Source organism: Mesoplodon bidens, assembly GCF_964165515.1.
Source record: "Mesoplodon bidens genome assembly, chromosome: 7".
Classification (NCBI taxonomy): Eukaryota; Metazoa; Chordata; class Mammalia; order Artiodactyla; family Ziphiidae; genus Mesoplodon; species Mesoplodon bidens.
Window position 1 is genome coordinate 44,736,970 of NC_138164.1, and position 24,960 is coordinate 44,761,929.

A 24,960-nucleotide genomic window follows, 5' to 3' on the forward strand; every position below is an offset into this window, starting at 1 on the left:
GAAGAGATGATGGCAAGAGAAAGGACCAGAAGAATAGTTGGTCCTCTCACTGGAAGGCCTTCTTATGCTTATATGGCTGCCTGGGAAGATGAAGTATCCACTAAGAAAGTAATGAACTTAAAGCTTGGGGTTACCCCAAAGACCATACAAATGGAGGAGGACACGGTCAGAGGACTCCTGAGTGCTGAGAATATTTTGTGAAAGAGATAGGACATTTTTGAGAGACATCCCAGAAAAAGCTGGTGAAATCATTACTGGCATGGATAAACAATCAGGAGGATACTATCACTTATTTTACATACAACTGAGTAGAAAGGATTACTTGGGTCGATGATAGATCCCTAAGAGGCTGTGAACAGATGCTTCCAGGTGATACAACAACTAAACTACTACAGTGAGTAAGACCAGGGCTGCAGTTTATCTATCCCAGGAGAGGTAATCCCCTGTCGTCACCCCAACCCTCAAGTAGAACAGTTCTCTAAAACAGTAGGCATGTTATGCATGCAAGTCAACTTAGACTGGCTTTATGATAACAATATAATTTAATGCTATTGGCAAAGATAAGAACAGATGTGGAAATCAGCAACTCCTCCTTCTTGAGCACTTTATGTAATCTTGTTATTGGGAAGCCAAGAGAATATTCAGGAGGCAGTATCTGATTACTTTGTTCAGTTACCAAGAATAGGTCTGCATGATGTTTCTGACATACAAAAGAATGGGGGCATCAACAGGGGAAAAGACAGAAGGAGGAAACAAAAACCAGCTCACTGAGAAGGGAGTATAGATAGCTTTCGAAATATGATGTGAAAAAGAGAAATTAGTAACATTTCTACTGAGTTATTAATGAGTTTTGTAGAGAATGGTTCAAATTCTGGTAGTCATTAGGGTCTTCACAGGTTTTTTCTTTGAAGAAATCATCGTAGAAAATGTTGTAAGATTAAAGATACCAGAGAAATACATGGCAAGGAAATACTGACCAATGTCAGAGGGTAAAATGGGGAAGAAGCTGTTAAAACAGCTGACTGGTAGTTCATGCACAGCATCTATTGGGGGATTCATCCCTTGGATGAATTTTCCATTAAAAGTGACTTAACGTCCTTGCATTTTCTGGAAGGAGGTTAGAAATATCAACAATACACTTTGATATACTTTAATTTTCAGTGTCTGTTTCATGTTCTTTACAGAAATACAATTGATTTTTATATACTAATTACATATTCAGTACTATGAACAATTATATGCCAATAAATTGGACAACTTGGAATGGACATGTTTCTAGAAACATACAGCCCACCAAAACTGAATCAAGAAGAAACAGATAATTTGAACAGAACAATCACTATAAGTGAAATAGAATCTGTAATAAAAAAAACTCCCTGCAAAGTCCAGGACCACATGGCTTCACTGAGGAGCTTTACCAAACATACAAAGAAGAACTTATACCGATCCTTCTCAAACTATTCCAAAAGACTGAAGAGGAGGGAACACTTCCAAAGTCATTCTATGAAGCCACCATCATCACACTGATACCAAAACCAGACAAAGACACTACAAAAAACAAAAGAAAATACACACACACACATATATAGTAGAGGCCAATATCTTTGATGAATATACATGCAAAAATTTTCAACAAACCAAATGGTGAAAAGCTGAAAGCCTTCTCACTAAATTTAGGAAGAAGACAAGAATGACCACTCTCACCACTTCTATTCAACATAGTATTGCAAGTCCTAGCCACAGCAATCAGACAAGAAAAAGAAATAAAAGGTATCCAAGTTGGAAGGGAAGAGATAAAGCTGTCATTACATGCAGGAGACGCAAGAGGGAAGGGATATGGGAACAGATGTATATGTATAACTGATTCACTTTGTTATAAAGCAGAAACTAACACACCATTGTGAAGCAATTATACTCCAATAAAGTTGTAAAAGAAAAAAAAGATGATATGATACTTTATATAGAAAAACCTAAAGCCTCCACACAAAAACTACTAGAACTGATAAACAAATTCAGCAAGGTAGCAGGATACAAGATTAACATACAGAAATTTGTTGCATTTCTTTACATTAAAAATGAAATATCAAAAAGGAAAGTAAAAAAAAAATCCCTTTTAAAATTGCATTAAAAAAAAATACTTAGGAATAAACCTGACCGAGGAGGTGAAAGACTTATACACTGAGAACAATAAAACACTGGTAAAGGAAACTGAAGATGATTTAAAGAAACGGATAGATATCCCATGTTCTTGGACTGGAAGAATTAATATTGTTAAAATGGCCATACTACCCAAAGTAAGCTACAGATTGAATCTGATCCCTATCAAATTAGCTATGACATTTTTCACAGAACTAGAACAAATAATCCTAAAATTTATATGGAAGCACAAAAAACCCAGAATTGCCAAAGCAATCCTGAGGAAAAAGAACAAAGCTGAAAGCATAACCCTCCCAAAGTTCAGACAATACTATAAAGCTACAGTAATCAAAAGAGCATGGCATGGGGCTTCCCTGGTGGCGCAGTGGTTGAGGGTCCACCTGCCGATGCAGGAAACACGGGTTCGTGCCGCAGTCCAGGAAGATCCTACATGCCATGGAGTGGCCAGGCCCGTGAGCCACAGCCACTGAGCCTGCATGTCCAGAGCCTGTGCTCCACAACAGGAGAGGTCACAGCAGTGAGAGGCCTGTGTACCGCAAAAAAAAAAAAAAAAAAAAAGAGCATGGTATTGGCACAAAAACAGACATATGGATCAATGGAACAGAAAAGAGAGCCCGAAAATAAACCCACCACCTACAGTCAATTAATCTTAGACCTAGGAGGCAAGAATATACAGTAGAGAAAAGACAGTCTCTTCTGCAAGTGGTGTTGGGAAAGCTGGACAGCCGCATGTAAACCCCTCACACCGTACACAAAAATAAACTCAAAATGGCTTAAAGACTCAAATATAAGACATGACACCGTAAAACTCCTAGAAGAGAACATAGGCAAAACAGTCTCTGACATAAATTGTAACAATATTTTCTTAGGTCAGTCTCCCAGGGCAATAAAAATTAAAGCAAAAATAAACAAATGGGACCTAACCAAACTTTGTACAGCAAAGGAAACCATAAACAGAACAAAACAAAAAGACAACCTACAGACTGGGAGAAAATATTTGCAAATGATGCAACTGACAAGGGCTTAATTTCCAAAATATACAAACAGCTCATAATACTCAATAACAAAAATACAAACATCTCGATGAAAAAATGGGCAGAAGACCTAAGTATACATTTCTCCAAAGAAGACATACAGATGGTCAATAGGCACATGAAAAGATGCTCAACATCACTAGTTATTAGAGAAATGCAAATCAAAACTACAATGAGGTACCACCTTACACCAGTCAGAATGGCCATCATTAAAAAGTCTATAAATAATAAATGCTGCAGAGGATGTGGAGAAAAGGGAACTCTCCTACACTGCTAGTGGGAATGTAAATTGGTGCAGGTAGTATGGAAAACAGTATGGAGGTTCCTTAAAAAACTAAAAACAGAAATACCACATGATTCAGCAATTCCATTCCTGGGTATATATCCAGAAAAAACAGAAACACTAATTCAAAAAGATACATTCACCACAATGCTCATAGCAGCACCATATACAATAGCTAAGAAATGGAAGCAACCCAAGTGCTCAGCAACAGATGACTGGATTAAGAAGATATGATACACAGACACACACACACATACACACACACACGCACACACAGTGGAATACTACTCAGCCATTAAAAAGAAATATTGCCACCTGCAGCAACATGGATGGACCTAGAGAATATTATGCTTAGTGAAATAAGTCAGACAGAGAAAGATAAATACTGTATGATATCATTCATATGTGGAATCTAAAAAGTAATAAAAATGAACGTATATACAAAACAGAAACAGAGGCACAGAAATAGAGAACAAACTTATGGTTACCAAAGGGGAAAGGCAGAGAGGGACAGAGGACAGGGATAAATTAGGAGTTTGGGATTAGCAGATACAAACTGCTATATATTAAGACAGATAAACAACAAGGTCCTACTGTATAGCACACGGAACTATATTCAGTATCTTTTAATAAATGATAATAGAGAAGAAGATGAAAAAGTATATATGTATAACTTAATCACTTTGCTGTACACCAGAAACTAACACAACATTGTAAATCAGCTATATGTCAAATAAAAAAAATGAAAGTATTCAGCACCTTGATACTTTATTATTGTAATAACTTATTTATAGCTTATTTCTGATACCAATATTCACAAACATATTACTAGGGAACAAGAACAGTCTTGTTCCTTCATTTCCAATTCTTATACCCTTCTTTTTATTGCCTTGCTCCACTGTCTAGGATCTCCTTTACAGTGTTGAATAGAAAAGGTGATGGCAAGTATCCCTGTCCTGTTCCTGAACTTAAAGTGAATGCTTTCAAAGCTTCATCAAGTTCTAGGCTGTAATTTTGGTTTTTGTAGATACACTGTACCATGTTACAATATAACATTCTAGTTCTAGTTTGCTAAGAGTTCTAATATATAGATACGTTGAAGGATGGAATTTTATCAAACTTTTTTTCCTGAGGTATCTCAAAAGATTTTTCTGGTTGATTTTCTCAAATTTAACCAAACTTGTACTCCTGGGATAAACTTTATTACCTTCCAATATATTGCTCAATTAATTTTCTAATATTTTGAACAGGATGTCTGCACATATGTTCACAAATGAGTGACCTGTAATTTTCTGCTCTACTGCCTTAGGAGAGTTTTGGTATAAAGGTTATACTGGCCTCATATATGGATGCTTGATTCCCAACAAATATGACAGTGCAAAGTAGAGAGGAAAGAATGGTCTCTGCACTAAGTGAGACTGGGACAACTAGGTCATTTAAACAGATTACAAATAATAATAATAATAATAATAGTAATAATAAAAAGCTGGATCACTACCTCATACCATATACAAAAAACAATGCCTGGTAGATTACAAACCTAAATGTAAAAAACACAACTATAAAATTTATAAGAGAATATAGGAAAACACCTCCATAAGACTTCTTACCCAACTTACATATAGTGGCAACCATAAACATGAATGATGCTCATGAAAATTGAGAATTTCAGTACATCAAAGACACTATGAAGAGAGTGAAATAGCAAGCAAGAATGAGAACTTTTTAATTACATAAAACCTATAAACAGCTCAAATAAAAAAAAATTTAAAGATTGCCTACAAATAATAAAAAGGCCAAACTCAATGGAAACCTGAACAAAAGACATAAACAGATATTTCACAGAAAAGGAAATCCAAATGTCCAGTAATCACATGAAAAGATGCTCAGCCTCACTGACAATCACAGAAATGCAAATTTAAATTGCAATGAGATACTGCTATACAACCAACTGGAAAAAATTCTTAAAGGTTGGCAATACCAACCAGAACTGTTATATACTATTGGTAGAAGTATAAATTGGTATAACCACTCTGGAAAATAGCCTGGCAATACTGAGAAAATCTGAAGATATGTATACCCTAAAGCCTGCAATTTTATATGTAAATATATACCCCACAGATGTGTGTACCAGGCACATGTACAAAAAGTTCATAACAAAATCGTTCTTAACAGACCTAAACTGGAACACAAAAATTCCCATCAAGAACAGAACAGATAAATTGGGATATATTAATCAACGGCATTCTATATAACAATAAACATGAATGAACACTAAAAATAACGTTGAGCAAAACAAGCTAGACAAAAAGAATGCATAATATATGATTTCATTTATCTAAAGGTCAAAATTGAGTAAACTAAACTATGTCCATTTAAGTGGTTAAAATATAAAGCAATATAAAGGAAGTGATTACCACCAAAGTCAGTATGGTACTTACCTCAATCAAGCAGGGAGAGCATCTGACTGAAAAAGGGCAAAAGGAGGTGGGAGGAATTCTAAAGTGCTGGAAATGTTCTCTTTCCTATTATTTATCTATACATATGCATATTAGAACATATAATTTATGTGTTATGCACTTTTTAATATGTATATCTCACACAAAGGTAAAAAAGAAAGGATGTTTATATCCCATCTGAGTTTTTTCAAAGAGGTACTTAATAAAATTCTCTATGAAAAAATTGCTGCAGTTGCTTACTACTTACTGAAATATTTAATTGGGCTTTCACAATTACAAACACTTCAAAGGAAACAGAAAGCAATCTTCTAAAAAGAGCAAAATGTTCCCACTGCCGTAGAAATATCTTCAGAATGCTCATGCGAAACAAGGTGTATCCTGTAAAAGGCCATCTGCTCAGGCTGTTTATTGTCTGCTACAAGTCATAATCCTATTTGCCTCAGTAATTACTTGTTCAAATATAAATATAACTGGAAAGATTAAGATTTCAGGGAATACAGAAAAAAAGACAAAGGCCATAATTCCCAGTAATTCTGTATTAAAACATCACAACACAGATATCATTCATGTAGATAACCCCTTTTATGAGACTGCTCATCTTAATCACCACCTGATTTACCACTCATGAAAGAAACTATAGATTTTACTTATTTTTCTTTTCTCAAGTGTCCAATCCCTAAACCTTACGTTAGCATAAAAGCATTCAAAATGAATTCTATCTCTGGAAGCACCTGCTCAAAAACTAGCATATATTTAATCTATAGAAATACAACACCATAATAAAAAGAATATGCTAAGTAAGTCTCTTAACTAATCCAATAAACACAAATTATTTTTCTAAGTGAACATTTTGTTAGAACAACAATCACTATCCTATATTATTTCCTATCTTAAAAGTAGCAATTTAAGTTTTATCTCATGATACAGGGACATCATCATGATTAATTATCTGATACTGGGCATACAGAGATAAAAGACATGGCCTGTGCACTTAAGAACATGGTCTAAGGGATTCAGAGCAGTAAAGAACACAGGGTCCATAGGAGCTAATATAATAAGCCCTTAACTAAGTGAGTGACATTTGAGCTTAGTCAGGAAAAAACAGAGCATCCACAAAGATGTATGCGAGCATGGGGGTAAAGAAGGGTGCCTCATCTCTGTGTGCACAAACTGCCTGTGGTTATGTGTGTGTGTGCATGTGTGTATGGAAGAGAAATTTCAAGTTTGAAGAGCTATAAATAGTTTAGTATGATTAGAGCAACAAGAGGTAGTATGTAGTGACACAGTTGGGAAGTAGTTACAGGGAATGCAAAGGAGTCCAGATTTTATTTAGAGATAATGAGGAGCCATTTCAGGATTTTTAGAATGAGAAATATAGGATCAAATTTGTAATGTACCTCTGCCCAATGTGATTTTGATAAAAGACATAGTCTAGGTTCTAAGAAAGAACATGGTCTAGCAGGGAGATAGACGTGCAAACAGCATAAAGTACCACAGGGGTTCATACAATGAACACCTTATCAACTAAATGGCATTTAAAGCTGGTGACAAAATTATTATAAAGTTTACCTAGAAGAATACATGGGTGATAACAACTATTTTTTCAAAATGCGTATGGGGCAGGGGGACAGGGAGGGAATACCCTGATATAAAAATATACAAGGTATAATATTACTTTGCTTTCAGTTAGCTATGGCACCCAAGCATACATATTTCTCTCTTGTTCCCCAAGCATGCTGAAATGACAATAAAGTAATACAAAATGTAATAAATTTATAAACTCATGGAGATTTTAGAAGGTGATATCAAACAACCAGAGATTCTGATAAATTCAGTGGGGAAAAAAAGGAGACTCAAATCATTTTGGTAAACCTGTGAAGAAGGATCCAGTGCTCAGTGCACACATCAGAGAAGACTTTAGTGGAGGTGGGAGCCATTTTTCACAACACAAATCCCTGATGTCAAGAGGTATACAAAGTGGAAGTGACAAAGGAACTGAAAAATCATAGGAAAAGTGGTGCCCAGAACAGATCTCCCTCCCTTCTTCTCAGGGAGATGAGAGAAAACCCATACCAATTACCTTTATGAAATAATCTAGTCCTCCATTCATAAATGTAAAAAAAAAAAGGAATCCTTAACTATTTGAGATAGGGGAAAGATGTAAGGACATCTCATAAACAACAAGTACTACCAGGCAGATAATTTCAATGCAGGGGCCAGACCTGCAATCAGAACAAAGCTATTCCATGAGCTGCCTCACTCCCAAATGTACCATTTGTGTTTACAGGACTGTGGAATTATTAACACTGAGGACATTTATTATTTAAAATTAGCAATAGCTTAGCTTCTAACACAATGAAAAAAAACGAAGAAAGAATAACCTGGATTCAAGCAGAGACAATAGGTTTTCAGTCTTTTGTGTTGACGATTTATCTGGCTTTGAATGTTTGATACCCTGGGTCTTGAAAATACATTCATTCATTCATTCATTCACTGAGTAAGTATGTACACTGAATACCTACTTGTGTGCCTGGTACCCTCCCAGGTGGTTGGGGCACATCCATGAATGAAATGGAGAAAAATCCCTGTCTAACCTTAGGGAGCTGATATTTTTAGTAAAGCTTACATCTCCATGTATTTCATCTCCTGTAACCTAAGTCTTTAAAAAGCCTTACCAAAATATTGATAGTGAGATCTCATACCAGGATCAGAGGTAATTTTTAGTTTCTCCTTTATTCTCTCATGTCTTCCCAACACAAAAGCAACTTTTTATCCCTTTCTTCCTTTATTTGTTTAAAGGGGAAGAGAATTGGTAGGAAAGTCAATCTGGCTGCACTAAGAGAGTATATGACAGAAAACCAAATAACTGAATACAAATAACTGAGCTACTTATGCAGATGTGTTAATTCATGTGAGTATATACGCAATACAAGAATGTGAATTAAGGCATGTATTTAAGAAACATCAACGAGGGACTTCGCTGGTGGCTCAGTGGTTAATAATCCGCCTGCCAATGCAGGGGACACAGGTTCGAACCCTGGTCCGGGAAGATCCCACATGCCACAGAGCAACTAAGCCCGTGTGCCAAAACTACTGAGCCTGTGCTCTAGAGCCTGTGAGCCACAACTACCAAGCCCTCGTGCCACAACTACTGAAGCCTGTGTGCCTAGAGCCCGTGCTCCAAAACAAGAGAAGCCACCGCAACGAGAAGCACGCCCACCACAACAAAGAGTAGCTCCTGCTTGCTGCAACTAGAGAAAGCCCGAGTGCAGAAACAAAGGCCCAACGCAGCCAAAAATAAATAAAAATAAATAAATAAATATAAAAGAAACATCAACTGTAGACAAGGGATGGATTTGAGAAACAGTAAGGCTTTTCAAGAGGATTCTATCTCCAGCAAGTTTGCTGATGAAGGAAATGTCAAGTTTGAGTCCCAGGTTTCCACTTTGACCTGTGAGAAGAGTTAATGCAGGTCTGTTCTCTCAGTTCTTATTTATCTCTGTAACCATGGCAATAACTCTTCATCAAACCCTAAGAACAAAACTCCTCAACATTCATGTAGTTTCTGGTTAATAATGCTATTCTATACACGTGAAGCTGTGGACCAAGACAAATCAGGAGGACGGCGTGTTTAAAGTAAACATGAAGATTACTGATATGTACCTGGTATCTGACATGGGTTTGTACAATGGCTGGTCACACAACAGGTATGTGCCTACATGACCAGTTCCCTTTGAGAACTATAGACTCTAAGACTCAAGCAAACTTCCTTGGGTAGAGACATCTCATAAGAGTCTCTGAGGTTCACAGCTAGAAGGAAAAGTACATCTTGTGTGACTCTTGCAGAGAAGAAAGGATTTTGTGGAAGCCTGTACATGATCTCCTTACCTATGAATATCTGTTTCTTGCTGTCCCTGGACTATATCCTTTGCTGTAATAAATTTTAGCTGTGAACACAACTTTATATTGAGTCATGTGAGTTCTTCCAGTGAACCACTGAACTAGTGGGTAGTCACGGGACCCCCAAGACAGGACCACTGAGTTGACACAAAATTAAGGGGATGGTGGGACACAAGAAAAACTGAATTTAGTTTCCATGTAAGGCGTCTTGATCACCTTCATTACCTTCATTAGAAGACTCCTGAGCAGCAAATTTTTTTTTTTTTTTACCATTTTAGCTTCATCAGTGGTTCAAAGTTCCCTTCAACTTTAACTTGCTCTTCTATTATTTCTATTATATTTATAAACAAATATGAAGAAACATCCTTTACTTCAAGGATTTATCCTGGTGTATTCTGTGATCTTGTTCCAAATATTATATATACCACCACTATCTTTAAATTCATTAAGTTACTTTATTCTTCTCAAAAACCTTTCACTAAGTATCTACCAGGTATAAGACACTTTGCCAGGTGTTATAGGGATAAAAGTATTAAGAAGATAAAGCTCCTATCCTAGAATTCAGAGAAGGACATTTACATAAATATGACAACAGATCTAGGCTTTTCTTAATGTTTCATTTTTAACAGTATTCTAGACACAGGCAACATAAAAGACTGCATCTTTAATGTCATACTGAGATTGAAAGCACTGCATTGTAGCTATATGACAGATCAATCTTCTCATTAAAACTCCTCTGCAGTAACATCCAAAAGTCTGAATAACGAGCTATTCCACAGCGGAGTCAATGAGAAACCAAAGGCAGCCAGAGTAATGGTAAAAATATTGCCAGAAGCTACCTCTGCTTCCTGAGGGTGAACACTGGATACAACTGTCTGGCAACTGAATAGCTTTGCGGTCCTTAGGTAAGTTTATGTTTCTGGAATGATCATTCACTGGAATGTGACAGCTAGAAAGAGAAACAACTTCTCATTCCTTCCATATATCACTTTGAGTTCTATTTGCCCCTGTTAATATAACATCTTTAAAAATCCATATTCTACTTTATTCATGCTACAACCTCAGAACTGCAAGCTTGCCTTTCTTATTAAGTCCCAATTTATATACAAATAATTTATATATGTATATAAGCCCTAATATATATATATCAGTTTACATTAAAGCCAAAACTTACTCCATTCTACACTCATTTCTTTAGAAATGTTAGATCTCTTTTTTAAACAAAGAAAAGAAATAAAAATTATTTTATCATTATTTTGAACACAATTCAAGGATTGTAAGTCGAATATATCTAAAAGAATAATGAAACATGTATTTTAAAAGTATCCATCTTTTAGAATTTAAAGTACTTTTTTCAGATGTAAGCTTATGGAGTTTTAGAGAAAGCCTGCTGTGCATAGATTCCTGACAGAGAAAGAAGCCTCAGAATTGCTAAAGACAATCACAGCCTGCTAATCAGAAGAGTTGCTTTCACTGACTGATGATAGTTCTAGAAAACTCCAGTGCAATAACAGACAAGTACAAGAGAAGCTTAGAGTAGATTTCAAGGGAGGAGAGTGAATACGGAATACAGCTGGCTAATGCTTGAAGCTTTATGGTGTAAGAGAATAGACTGTGAAACAGAAAGAATACAAAAAAGAGAGTCATCATATGTTGCTGGGATAGCTGCAAGAAATGATCATTTTAGAAACATAACCAACCAAATGTAAAGTATTATTGGAGGCACTGGTGCCAAGGCAAACATACCACTACAATTATCACCTAATATTATTGTAACTACTAACATTTAGTAAGCAGTTACATGTCAGCCACTTTGTAAAGCACCATAAATGGATTCAATCCTTATAATAATCTTGTGAGATAGATACTTCCATCAACCCCATCTTATAAATGAAGAGATCAGGGTTAAAGAAGTTAAGCAATTCGCCCATTTTCATAAAGCTAAATAGTCAAAAAGCCAAAATTAGAAATCGAGTCATATGGTTCTAGATGCTGAGAGAAGTATGCTATTCTGTCTCCTCAACTGGTAGAATAGTGGGCCAGTAAATGCTGGGGATATTAACATAAACTGTTTCCTGAATATTCTTCTACAGGGACATTCACAAACAGAAGAACAGAGGTTATATCACCCCACAGTATAAATTTCAAATATTTGAATGGAAAACAAAGGAGAGATGCTGAGAACATTATGGAAATAGCTATCTTTTCACAATATAAAAAAGGCAGGGGGTGGAGTCAAGATGGCGTACTAGGAGGACATGGAATTCACGTCTCTGACAACCAGGGCACCTACCAGGCACCAGTGGGGCACCATGGACACCTAAGGGGATGGAAGGAACCCCCAGCGACTGGGTAGGACGGGAGCTATGGGGGGGAGTGAAGGGGGAGGACAAGTGGAGGCAGGATGGGACTGGTAGCGAGAGGGGCGGCTGGGGGAGGGGAAGGGATCCCACGCCCGAAGGGGGAAATTGGGGACCACTGGGAGGGCAGAGGATCAAAAGGAAGTGTGGCCAGCTTTCCCCTGCCCACTTGGGCCCCCTGGAGCCTGCTGAGATCCCAGGCCTGATCTTCTGCCCACCTAGGGCCCCTCCAGCCACGAGGGTCCTGAGGGAGTGGGAGGGAGGGAAGAGGGAGCAAGAGTAAAAGCCGGACCTCCCAGACCGGCATCTCTGAGGGGTGGCTGGGGGAGGAGAGGAATTCCTACACCCAGTGGGACACACACACGGTCAGGGGTCCAGCGGGGACCAGGGAGACCCTGGGGGAGACAGTGGGAGTGGGGAGGCATGGAAGAGAACACAGCCAGCGCTCTCCCAGTCCACTTAGGCACCAGGGAGCCTACTGGGCTCCCAGGCCTAATCCTGTGCCCTTGGAACCTCCCTCCTGCCAGGCAGAGCCCAAGCCCCGCCCCTACACTCCCACCCAGGGCCCTAACCCTCTACACTCGGAGATCCCCTCTGTGAACCCCTCCAACCGTGCTGGGCCTAAATCTCAACCACACACCCTCACCCAGGGCCCTACCTCCAAACTCTGGAACCCCACACTTTCCACCTGCTGCCTCTCCCCTTGACGCAGGTCCTAAGCAGAGGCCCCGCCCCACGCGTGAACGTCGCCTGCCTAGGCCCTGCTCCCTAGGCCTTTTCTGGTTGCGGGATCCTAAGGCTAGGCCCTGCCCCATGCTGAAACGTAACCCCCCACCCACCTAGGTACTGCCCCAACCTAAAACCTGCCCCTGCCAAAATTCCCCCCTGCCTAAACTCCGCCCCCAGAGCCAAGGCTTTTTTTTTCTTTTTTTTTCTTTTTTCCTCTTTTAGACTGGGGTCCTGTTTTACCTTGTTGGTTCGTTTATATTTTTATTTTTTCTAATCAATCTTTTATTTTTCTAATTTTCTTTTATTCTTTTTTTTTTTTTTTGCGGTACGCAGGCCTCTCACTGCTGGGGCCTCTCCCATTACGGAGCACAGTCTCCGGATGCACAGGCTCAGTGGCCATGGCTCATGGGCCTAGCCGCTCCGCGGCATGTGGGATCTTCCCGGACCGGGGCACGAACCTGTGTCCCCTGCATCAGCAGGCGGACTCTCAACCACTGCACCACCAGGGAAGTCCTCTTTTATTCTTTATACTTTGTTATTCTTCTGCTACTTTTGGCTTGTTCCCCCCCCACCTTTTTTTTTCTGTTTTCTGTTGTGGTTTTATTTTACCTTGTTGCAGTTGTTTCAATTATATTTTTATTTTTCCTAATATATTTTTTATCTTTCTAATTTTATTCTGTTTTTTATTCTTTGTTATTGTATTGCTCCTTTTTTTTTTTTTTTTTTTGCCATGCCACACAGCTTGCAGGATCTTGGTTCCCAGGCCAGAGGTTGGGCCCAAGCTCCTGTGGTGGGAGGGCTGAGTCCAAACTGCTGGACTAACAGAGAACCTCAGACCCCAGGGAATATTAATCGGAGTGAGGCCTCCTGAAGGTCCTCATCTCAGCACCAAGACCCAGCTCTATCCAACTGCCTGCAAACTCCACTGCTTGATGCCTCAAGCCAAATAACCAGTAACACAGGAATACAGCCCCACCCATCAAAAAAAAAAAAAAGCAACGACAAAAAAATATGTTACAGATGAAGGAGCAAGGTAAAAACCTACAAGACCAAATAAATGAAGAAAAAATAGGCAAACTACCTGAAAAAAATTCACAGTAATGATAGTAAAGATGATCCAAAATCTCAGAAACAGAATGGAGAAAATACAAGAAACATTCAACAAGGATCTAGAAGAATTAAAGAGCAAACAGTGATGAACACAATAACTGAAATAAAGAATACTCTAGCAGAATAACTGAGGCAGAAGAACAGATAAGTAAGCTGGAAGATAAAATGGTGGAAATAACTACCGCAGAACACAATAAAGAAAAAAGAATGAAAAGAATTGAGGACAGTGTCAGAGACCTCAGGGACAACATTAAATGCACCAACATTCGAATTATAGGGGTCCCAGAAGAAGAGGAAAAGAAAGGGTCTGAGAAAATATTTGAGGAGATTATAGTTGAAAACTTCCCTAACATGGGAAAGGAAATAGTCAATTAAGTCAAGGAAGCACAGAGAGCCCCATACAGGATAAACCCAAAGAGAAACATGCCAAGACACATATTAATCAAACTATCAAAAACTAAATACAAAGAAAAAATATTAAAAGCAACAAGGGAAAAACAACAAATAACATACAAGGGAATCCCCATAAGGTTATAACAGCTGATCTTTCAGCAGAAACTCTGCAAGCCAGAAGGGAGTCGCAGCACATATTTAAAGTGATGAAAGGGAAAAACCTAAAATGAAGATTACTTTACCCAGCAAGGATCTCATTCAGATTTGATGGAGAAATCAAAAGCTTTACAGATAAGCAAAAGCTAAGAGAATTCAGCACCAACAAACCAGCTTTACAACAAGTGCTAAAGGAACTTCTCAAGGCAGGAAACACAAGAGATAAAAAAAGACCCAAAAAAACAAACCTAAATCAATTAAGAAAATGGTAATAGGAACATACATATTGATAATGACCTTGAATGTAAATGGATTAAATGCTCCCACCAAAAGACACAGACTGGCTGAATGGATACAAAAACAAGACCCATCTATATGCTGTCTACAAGAGACCCACTTCAGACCTAGAGACACATATGACTGAAAGTGAGGGGATGGAAAAGATATTCCATGCAAATGGAAACCAAAAGAAAGCTGGAGTAGCAATTCTCATATCAGACAAAATAGACTTTAAAATAAAGACTAGGGCTTCCCTGGTGGCGCAGTGGTTGAGAGTCCACCTGTCGATGCAGAGGACACGGGTTCGTGCCCCGGTCCGGGAAGATCCCACATGCCGCGGAGCGGCTAGGCCCGTGAGCCAAGGCCGCTGAGCCTGCGCATCCGGAGCCTGTGCTCCGCAATGGGAGAGGCCACAGCAGTGAGAGGCCCGCGTACCGCAAAAAAAATAAAAATAAAAATAAAATAAAGACTATTAGAAGAGACAAAGAAGGACACTACATAATGATAAAGGGATCAATCCAAGAAGAAAACATAACAATTATAAATATTTATGCATCCAACATGGGAGCACCTCAATACATAAAGCAAATGTTAACAGCCATAAAAGGAGAAATCAACAGTAACACAAACATTGTAGGGGACTTTAACACCCCACTTACACCAACAGACAGATAATCCAGACAGAAAATAAATAAGGAAACACAAGCTTTAAATGACACAACAGACCAGATAGACTTAATTGGTATCTTCAGGACATTCCACCCAAAAGCAGAATAGACTTTCTTCTCAAGGGCACATGGAACGTTCTCCAGAACAGATCACATTTTGGGTCACAAATCAAACCTTGGAAAATTTAAGAAAAATGAAATCATATCAAGCATCTTTTCTAACCACAACATTATGAGATTAGAAATCAATTAAAGGAAATAACAGTAACAAACACAAATACATGGAGGCTAAACAGTGTGCTGCTAAATAACCAAGAGATTACTGAAGAAATCAAAGAGGAAATCAAAAAATACCTAGAAACAAATGACAACGAAAACACCACGATCCAAAACCTATGGGACACAGCAAAAGCAGTTCTAAGAGGGAAGTGCATAGCAATTCAGGCTCACCTCAAGAAACAAGAAAAATCTCAAATAAACAATCTAATAACCTTATACCTAAAGTAACTAGAAAAAGAAGAACAAAGAAAACTCAAAATTATAGAAAGAAATCATAAAGATCAGAGCAGAAATAAATGAAATAGAAACAAAGAAAACAATAGCATAGATCAAAAAAACTAAATGCTGCTTCTTTGCGAAGATATACAAAATTGATAAACCTTTAGCCAGACTCAACAAGAAAAAAGGGGAGAGGATGAAAATCAATAAAATTAGAAATGAAAAAGGAGAGATTACAACTGACACCGCAGAAATACAAAAGACCGTTAAGAGACTACTACAAGCAACTATATGCCAATAAAATGGACAACCTGAAAGAAATGGACACATTCCTAGAAAAGTACAACCTTCCAAGACTGAACCAGGAAGAATTAGAAAATATAAAAAGACAAATCACAGGTAATGAAATTGAAACCATAATTAAAAATCTTCCAACAAACAAAAGTCCAGGACCAGATGGCTTCACAGGCAAATTCTATCAAACATTTCGAAGAGTTAACACCTATCCTTCTCAAACTCTTCCAAAAAACTGTGGAGGGAGGAACACTCCCAAACTCATTCTACGAGGCTACCATTACCCTGATACCAAAACCAGACAAAGATGTCACACAGAAAAATTATAGGCCAATATTACTGATGAACACAGATACAAATATCCTCAACAAAATACTACCAAACAGAATCCAACAACACATTAAAAGGATCATACACCATGATCAAGTGGGGTTTATCCCAGGGATGCAAGGATTCTTCAATATACACAAAATAGTGTGAACATCATATTAACTAATTAAAGAATAAAAACCATATGATCATCTCAGTAGATGCAGAAAAAGCTTTTGAAAAAATTCAACACCCATTTATGATAAAAGCACTCCAGAAAGTGGGCATAGAAGGAACCTACCTCAACATAATAAAAGCCATATACGACAAACCCACAGCAAACATCATTCTCAATGGTGAAAAACTGAAAGCATTTCCTCTAAGATCAGGAACAAGACAAGGATGTCCACTCTCACCACTATTATTCAACATAGTTTTGGAAGTTTTAGCCACAGCAATCAGAGAAGAAAAAGAAACAAAAGGAATACAAATGGGAAAAGAATTAAACTGTCACTGTTTGCAGATGACATGATACTATACATAGAAAATCCTAAAGATGCCACTAATCAATGAATTTGGTAGGGTTGCAAGATACAAAATTAATGCCCAGAAATCTCTTGCATTCCTATACACTAACAAAAGATCAGAAAGGGAAATTAATGAAACAATCCCATTTACCATCTCAACAAAGAGAATAAAATACCTAGGAATAAACCTACCTAAGTAGGCAGAAGACCTGTACTCAGAAAACTTTAAAACACTGATGAAAGAAATCAAAGATAATATAAACAGATGGAGAGATATACCATGCTCCTGGATTAGAAGAATCAATACTGTGAAAATGACTATACTACCCAAAGCAATCTACAGGTTCAATGCAATCCCTATCAAATTACCAATGGCATTTTTCACAGAACTAGAACAAGAAATTTTACAATCTGTATGGAAACACAAAAGACCCTGAATAGCCAAAGCAATCTTGAGAAAGAAAAACGGAGCTGGAGGAATCAGGCTCCCTGACTTCAGACTATACTACAAAGCTACAGTAATCAAGACAGTATGGTATGGGCACAAAAACAGAAATATAGATCAAAGGAACAGGATAGAAAGCCCAGAGATAAACCCATGCACATATGGTCACCTTACCTTTGATAAAGGAGGTAAGAATATACAATGGAGAAAAAACAGCCTCTTCAATAAATGGTGCTGGGAAAAATGGACAGCTACATGTAAAAGAATGAAATTAGAACACTCCCTAAAAACCATACACAAAAATAAACTCCAAATGGATTAATGACCTAAATGTAGGGCCAGACACTATAAAACTCTGAGAGGAAAACACAGGCAGAACACTAGATGACATAAATCACAGCAAGATCCTTTTTGACCCACCTCTTAGAAAAATGGAAATAAAAACAAAAATAAACAAATGGGACCTAATGAAACTTAAAAGCTTTTGCACAGCAAAGGAAACCATAACAAGATGAAAAGACAGAATTTCTATTTCTCAGAATGGAGAGAAAATATCTGCAAATGAAGCAACTGACAAAGGAGTAATCTCCAAAATATACAAGCAGCTCATGAAGCTCAGTATCAAAAAAACAAGCAACCTAATCCGAAAATGGGCAGAAGACCTAAACAGAAATTTCTCCAAAGAAGACATACAGATGGCCAACAAATGCATGAAAAGATGCTCAACATCACTAATCATTAGAGAAATGCAAATCAAAACTACAATGAGGTATCACCGCACACTGGTCAGAATGGCCATCATCAAAAAATCTACAAACAGTAAATGCTGGAGAGGGTGTGGAGAAAAGGGAACCCTCTTGCACTGTTGGTGGGAATGTAAATTGATACAGCCACTATGGAGAACAGTATGGAGGTTCCTTAAAAAACTAAAAAGAGAACTACCATATGACCCAGCAATCCCACTACGGGGCATATACCCTGAGAAAACCATAATTCAAAAAGAGTCATGTACCACAATGTTCACTGCAGCACTATTTACAATAGCCAGGACATGGAAGCAACCTAAATGTCCATCAACAGATGACTGGATAAAGAAGATGTGGCACATATATGCCAGGGAATATTATTCATCCATAAAAAGGAACAAAATTGAGTTATTTGTAGTGAGGTGGATGGACCTACAGTCTGTCCTACAGAGTGAAGTAAGTCAGAAAGAGAAAAGTACCATATGCTAACACATGTATATGGAGTTTTAAAAAGCAGTACTGATGAATCTAGTGGCAGGGCAGGAATAAAGACGTAGATGTAGAGAACAGACTTGAGGGCATGGGGGGAAGGGGAAGCTGGGATGAAGTGAGAGAGTAGCAGTGACGTGTACACACTACCAAATGTAAAATGGATGGCTAGTGGGAAGCTGCTGCATAGCATAGGGAGATCAGCTCGGTGCTTTGTGACCACCTAGAGAGGTGGGACAGGGAGGGTGGGAGGGAGGCTCAAGAGGGAGGGGATGTGGGGATATATGTATACATATAGCTGATTCATTTTGTTGTATAGCAGAAACTAACACAACATTGTAAAACATTTATACTCCAATAAAGATGTGGAGGGCTTCCCTGGTGGCGCAGTGGTTGAGAGTCCGCCTGCCGATGCAGGGGAAACGGGTTCGTGCCCCGGTCTGGGAAGATCCCACATGCCGGTCTGGGAAGATCCCACATGCCGCGGAGCGGCTGGGCCCGTGAGCCATGGCCGCTGGGCCTGTGTGTCTGGAGCCTGTGCTCCACAATGGGAGAGGCCACAACAGTGAGAGGCCCACATACCGCAAAAAAAAAAAAAAAATGTGGAAAAAAAAAGGCAAAGGAGAACATCTTTGAAGAAAAGTACAATGTTGGCTCATCCAAAACAAAAAGGTCTGATTTTCAAACTCTATAGGTTCTAAGAAAAGCAAACTACTGAATGCAACCAATACATGCACTGTGAGTAGTGAAATGGAGAGACAGCATAGTAAATTAGCTTTGAGTATGGACCATGGAGTCAGGCTGCCTGGGATCTAATCCTGGCCGCACTACAAATAAGGAGAGTTACGTAGTCTCTGTGTCTCAATTTCCTAATCTCTATAAAAACAAACATATATATATGTACTGTTTTTGTACCTACCTCAAAAGAAATTAAATAGAAAGTACTAAGTTAATGTTAGCAACTTTTATTGTTAAATTTAAGTACCTAGAATTGAATGCTAACTCATTTTCAATAAATGCTCTCATGCAAAATTTCCATACACTCCAGCACTAAATTTCATACACAATGAATTTGATTATAATCATTGTACAAACATATTTCTAAAAAGTCACTAGGAATCAGGGCTTCTGTGAAATAAAAAGAAAACAAAACAAAATGAGTGCTATCACTATCTTTTTCTTCCATAAGGGAATTAAAATGAGAGCACATCTAGTCTCACCTTACAGACATCAAAAATGACAAATGAATACATAAATGAACATGGTCTTTCATAAGATGAGAATTTCTAATAGAAATATCTTACTGTAATCTTACTATCACAACAATAAAATTTTGATATTTCATCTAAAACAATCTCTTCTTTGGGACAGTGGTTCTCACATCTGTTTGGATGGTAATGCACAAGCAAGAGAGGGTGCTCTTTACAGAACCCCCAAAATGATGATGCTGTAGTTAATGGCAACATAAATTTAAAAAACTTTACTAGATTATGGATTGCATATGCATATGCAACACAGATGCATATTCTCTAATATGAGAATAATAACCACAAACCTCTATCTATGAAAAAATCTAAGCAAGAGCAATGTCATTTTTTCATTAACATTAATTTGGTACTTGTTAGTAATAACAGTTGCTAACTTCTGCATACCTACTACATGCCAGGGCAGGCAATATGCCAAAGAGACTGAGGTGCATATCTTACTTGTAACTTATTTACCTTACTCATAACCATATGAGGTAGTCATCATTATTTTCATTTTGTCAGTAAAACTACTGAGGTTTCAAAGAGGTTAGATACAATTTAACTGAAGTTCAAACAACAGGGAAGGGACAGAGCAGGGACTCAAACCCGTCTGACTCAACTTTGCACTCTTAACCCCAACATCAGACTTCAATACAATCACATCTAAAAATGTAAACATTTTACATAATTAAATTTTATATGAATCAGAAATGATATTAACCAATTTTAAGAATAAAACATAGGTATCAGTGGGAGGACCATTTAAGAATCATTGCCGAGAATCTAACGTAAGCATGGCAAAAGCTGTTAAAAGAATAGACCTTAAATGTTTCCAACACAAAAAAGAAATGGTAATTATTTCAGGTGACACAATGGAGGTGTTAGCTAATGCTATGGTGGTAATCATTCTGTAATATATTAATGTATCAAAGCAATAGATTTTACACCTTAAACTCACACAATACTATGTGTCAATTATATCTCAATAAAGCTGGGGGAAAAAAGAATCACTAAGAAGCCTGCTATTAAAATTATTCCGGAAATTATTCCAAAGTTCCAAATGTAACATGCTTTGGTTAAGTACACAGCTAACAAAATCTAATTCTAAAAGCTGTAGTTCAAATGAAGGTCTTCTTACTAGGATATAAGCCAACTGTAAAATCAATCATGGATCAATTAACCTAACTAACTTAATTCCTCAAAGAGAGGAGATATTTTTAGAGAACATAATTAAGTTTGTAGCCATTATGGAATTTACTTATTTTAATTTGAGGAGGCACAAGGGCTAGTGTTGTCAAAAAGAAAAAGATAATCCTTAGTCTTTTTAGTTGAACTGCTATTTGCTAAAGGAAATACTACTGATATATTGAGTTTTGTAGCAAGTCCTCTAACACCGCCCTATATGTCCATGATTTCTAATTTCATATTATTGTAATTAGCATATCTATAGCCATAATTGGAAGGACAGAAAACTATATAAAAATAATTCTCATCAATGAGAATAACAATGAAAAGATTATTCATAGCTCAAACATGTCTAGGTCAATCCAACTTAAAATCTTATCCTGGAATGAATTTTTACTAAAAGACAAGTGTCTTGAGTCTGCATTGGATAGCTATTAAAGACAAGAAAATCAATTGATATTAATCCTTAAATTTAAAAATAATCTTAAATCAAGCCATAAAATGCATCTACCTTATGATATGCATTGCCTGGTAAAGTATTTCAGACTGATCAACTCCAAGAACCTTCTTTGCCCCAGCTTTAGCAGCAAACATAGAGAGAATTCCAGTTCCACAACCAACATCCAAAACTACCTGGTGTAATAAAAAAAACAGATGTTATCGAGAAGGTCTAATACTTTAAATCCTATTCATATATGATCATGTTTCTGGCTAGGAATAGATAACAAAAATTTAAACTTTACCGATCAAATATGGTATTTCTCTTTGGGGAAATTGAAAATATAATTACATTAAGTTGTTTTAAATTCGTAACAGTGTTTTGGCCACAGTCTGCTGCAATCAGATGCAACAATGTAAATTTAAGAAATGTTTTATATGAAATAAGCAATTCCCACAGACTTATTAAGAGGGAATTAGTCTCTTTTTTATTTCCTTATTGTATGTACGCTCTAATTTAGGCTTAGTAATTCTAAATTTTAACAGAAATAAACTTTCTCAAGTTTGAGTAGCAGGAATTAACTTAAGCAAGATAGCCTAATCCAGGTACAATTTAAAAATGGTTATAAAGGAAACATGAATGGAATATTACTCAGCCATAAAAAGAAATGAAATTGAGTTATTTGTAGTGAGGTGGATGGACCTACAGTCTGTCATACAGAGTGAAGTAAGTCAGGAAGAGAAAAACAAATACGTATGCTAACACATATATACGGAATCTAAAAAAAAATTGGTTCTGATGAACCCAAGGGCGGGACAGGAATAAAGACGCAGATGTAGAGAAGGGACTTGAGGACACAGGGCAGGGGGATAGAAGGGGAAGCTGGGACAAAGTGAGAGAGTGGCATGGACATATATACACTACCAAATGTAAAACGCTAGCTAGTGGGAAGCAGCCACATAGCACAGGGAGATCAGCTCGGTGCTTTGTGACCACCTAGAGGGGTGGGATAGGGAGGGTGGGAGGGAGGCACAAGAGGGAGGGGATATGGAGATATATGTACATGTATAGCTGATTCACTTTGTTATACAGCAGAAACTAACACAACATTGTAAAGCAATTATACTCCAATAAAGATGTAAAAAAAAATAAAGGAATCATGGATATAAGAATATTGCCATAACCCCTCCACTTCCAAAATTAAATGTTCAACTCATTTTAATAATACAGGTACAATAAAAACAAACTGGCTTCTAGAATTCAGTAACTTGAGAGTTTAATTTTTTAAAATGATATTCATTATCACTGGTGAAAGAAATAAGAAGAACCAAATTTAAGATGTTATTGGGGATAGGCAGGGAGCAATTATTTCTAATCAAGAATTTCATACTATTCTTCCCCGAACAGTATAGTGAAACCTGCTTGGTTCACAGTAAAAAATAGAAACTAATTACCAAGGAAACATTCAGCAAAATACTCAGAGGTACACTAGAAATTACTGAAAACCGTAGTGCCTTAAGTCTTTCATTACCAATGACCTGAACCCCTATATACTTGTCTCAAAATATGAAATTATTTCAGTAGTCTTCTACTATAAGTATTCACTGAGCATTACTAAGTGCAGGCACTGATCATGGTGATGGGGTACAGCAACAAACAAGACCAAGTCCCTGTCCTAATAGAGCTTACAATCTTGTGGGGGAGACAATGAACAGACAAAGAATAGAGAATAGTAGTGCTATAAAGAAAACTCAAGCACAGAGTAGAGGTTAGAGCAAGGGGCGGGGGGACACACTCTTTTAGAATTTTAGATACGTCTGCGAATACTTCTCTGATACATGTGAGCGGAGAAGGTAATGAAGTAAAGGAGTGTGCCAGGCAAAGATCTGGAGGAAGTGCCTTCTAGCCATAGAAGATATTAAATGCAAAGCACAAGATTCTAGGCAAAGCAAGAAGGCCACTGTGGCTGAGCTGGGTGAGAAAGGTTCCTTGGCGGTGAGATCAGGGTTAAGCAGGGGTCAGATCACATAAAGCCCTTGGATTTTATTCTGAGTAATGGGAAGCTACTGTAAGAAAAATAGAACTAGAATTAAGAATCTATTATATTTTTCAACAATTACTTTTTCACTAGGTAAAACATTCATACAGTTTAAACATCAAAAAGTGTGTTTCTTATTTATCCTTCAAAAGAATTTTTATGCATATACAATGCAATACTATATTTCTTTCCCTCCGTTACACAGATGGAAGCATATTATACCCACTGTGCTACACATTGCTTTTTTCCTTAACAATATAATTTAGAGATCTTTCCATATCAGTTTATAGAACTTCTTTCTCTTATATAGCTGTATAGGATTTCGTATCACGGTTGTACCATAATCTACTGATCCAGTTCTGTACTGATGGACATTTACGTAGTTCCTGAAATCTTACCATGACAATCAATGCTGTAAATAACATTATACCTAATCCCATTCATACATGAGTAACTCTACAGAAGTACAAAGGAGGAAATCTATTCCTAGAAATAAAAACACTGGGTCAGAGAGAATATACATATTTGTGATTCTGCTAAACGTAAATGACCCGCCACATGGCAATTCTACTCAAATCAGCAATGTGTAAGGGCCAATTTCCTCACAGGTGACACTAGCCCATATAATCAAACTTTCAGACTTCTGCCAATACAGCAAGTACAAAATAATGATATACTGGTCTAGATTTAATGTGCATTTCCATTATCATGAGGTTTTGCAACATATTTCATATGTTGTAGAGACATCTGTAGTTCTATGTGAACCATCTACTTTATCCTTTCTCCATTTCTCCACCAAGTTGTTAGTCCTTCTCTTACCAAATTTCTCTTATCAAATTTTATCAAGTAAGAGTTCTTTGTTAGTTAAGATCAGACCTTTGTAATATGACTTGCAATGTTTCCTCTCAGCATATGACTTTTTCTCCTTTTGATTGTGCTTAAACTGATCTTTGCTATGTAGAAATTCTTTACTAACAGTCAAACTCATTAATCTTTTCTTTTAATGGCTTCTGGATTTTGATCATAATTAGACCGACTTAGCCCATATTCTCTCCTATTTCATTCACACTTCCTTCTGGTACATTTATAGTTTCATTACTACAGTTTTGTTTTGTTTTTTTAATCACAGTATTCACTAAGAGGTATGGTTCCAACTTTACTTCTGTTCAGAAAGCTAACCAATTGTCCCAACATGTTATTAAACAGTCTATGTTT

General features: G+C 37.3%; 1 protein-coding gene across 1 annotated transcript in view; it reads right to left on the minus strand.

The window, feature by feature from the left end:
- PRMT3 (protein arginine methyltransferase 3) overlaps nucleotides 1-24,960 on the minus strand; it is a 151,768-nt gene that overhangs the window by 101,875 nt on the left and 24,933 nt on the right. Inside the window, exon 9 of the mRNA XM_081241082.1 lies at nucleotides 21,780-21,901. Within this exon, the coding sequence (XP_081097208.1) occupies nucleotides 21,780-21,901 (122 nt within the window). The remainder of the gene's footprint in view (nucleotides 1-21,779; nucleotides 21,902-24,960) is intronic.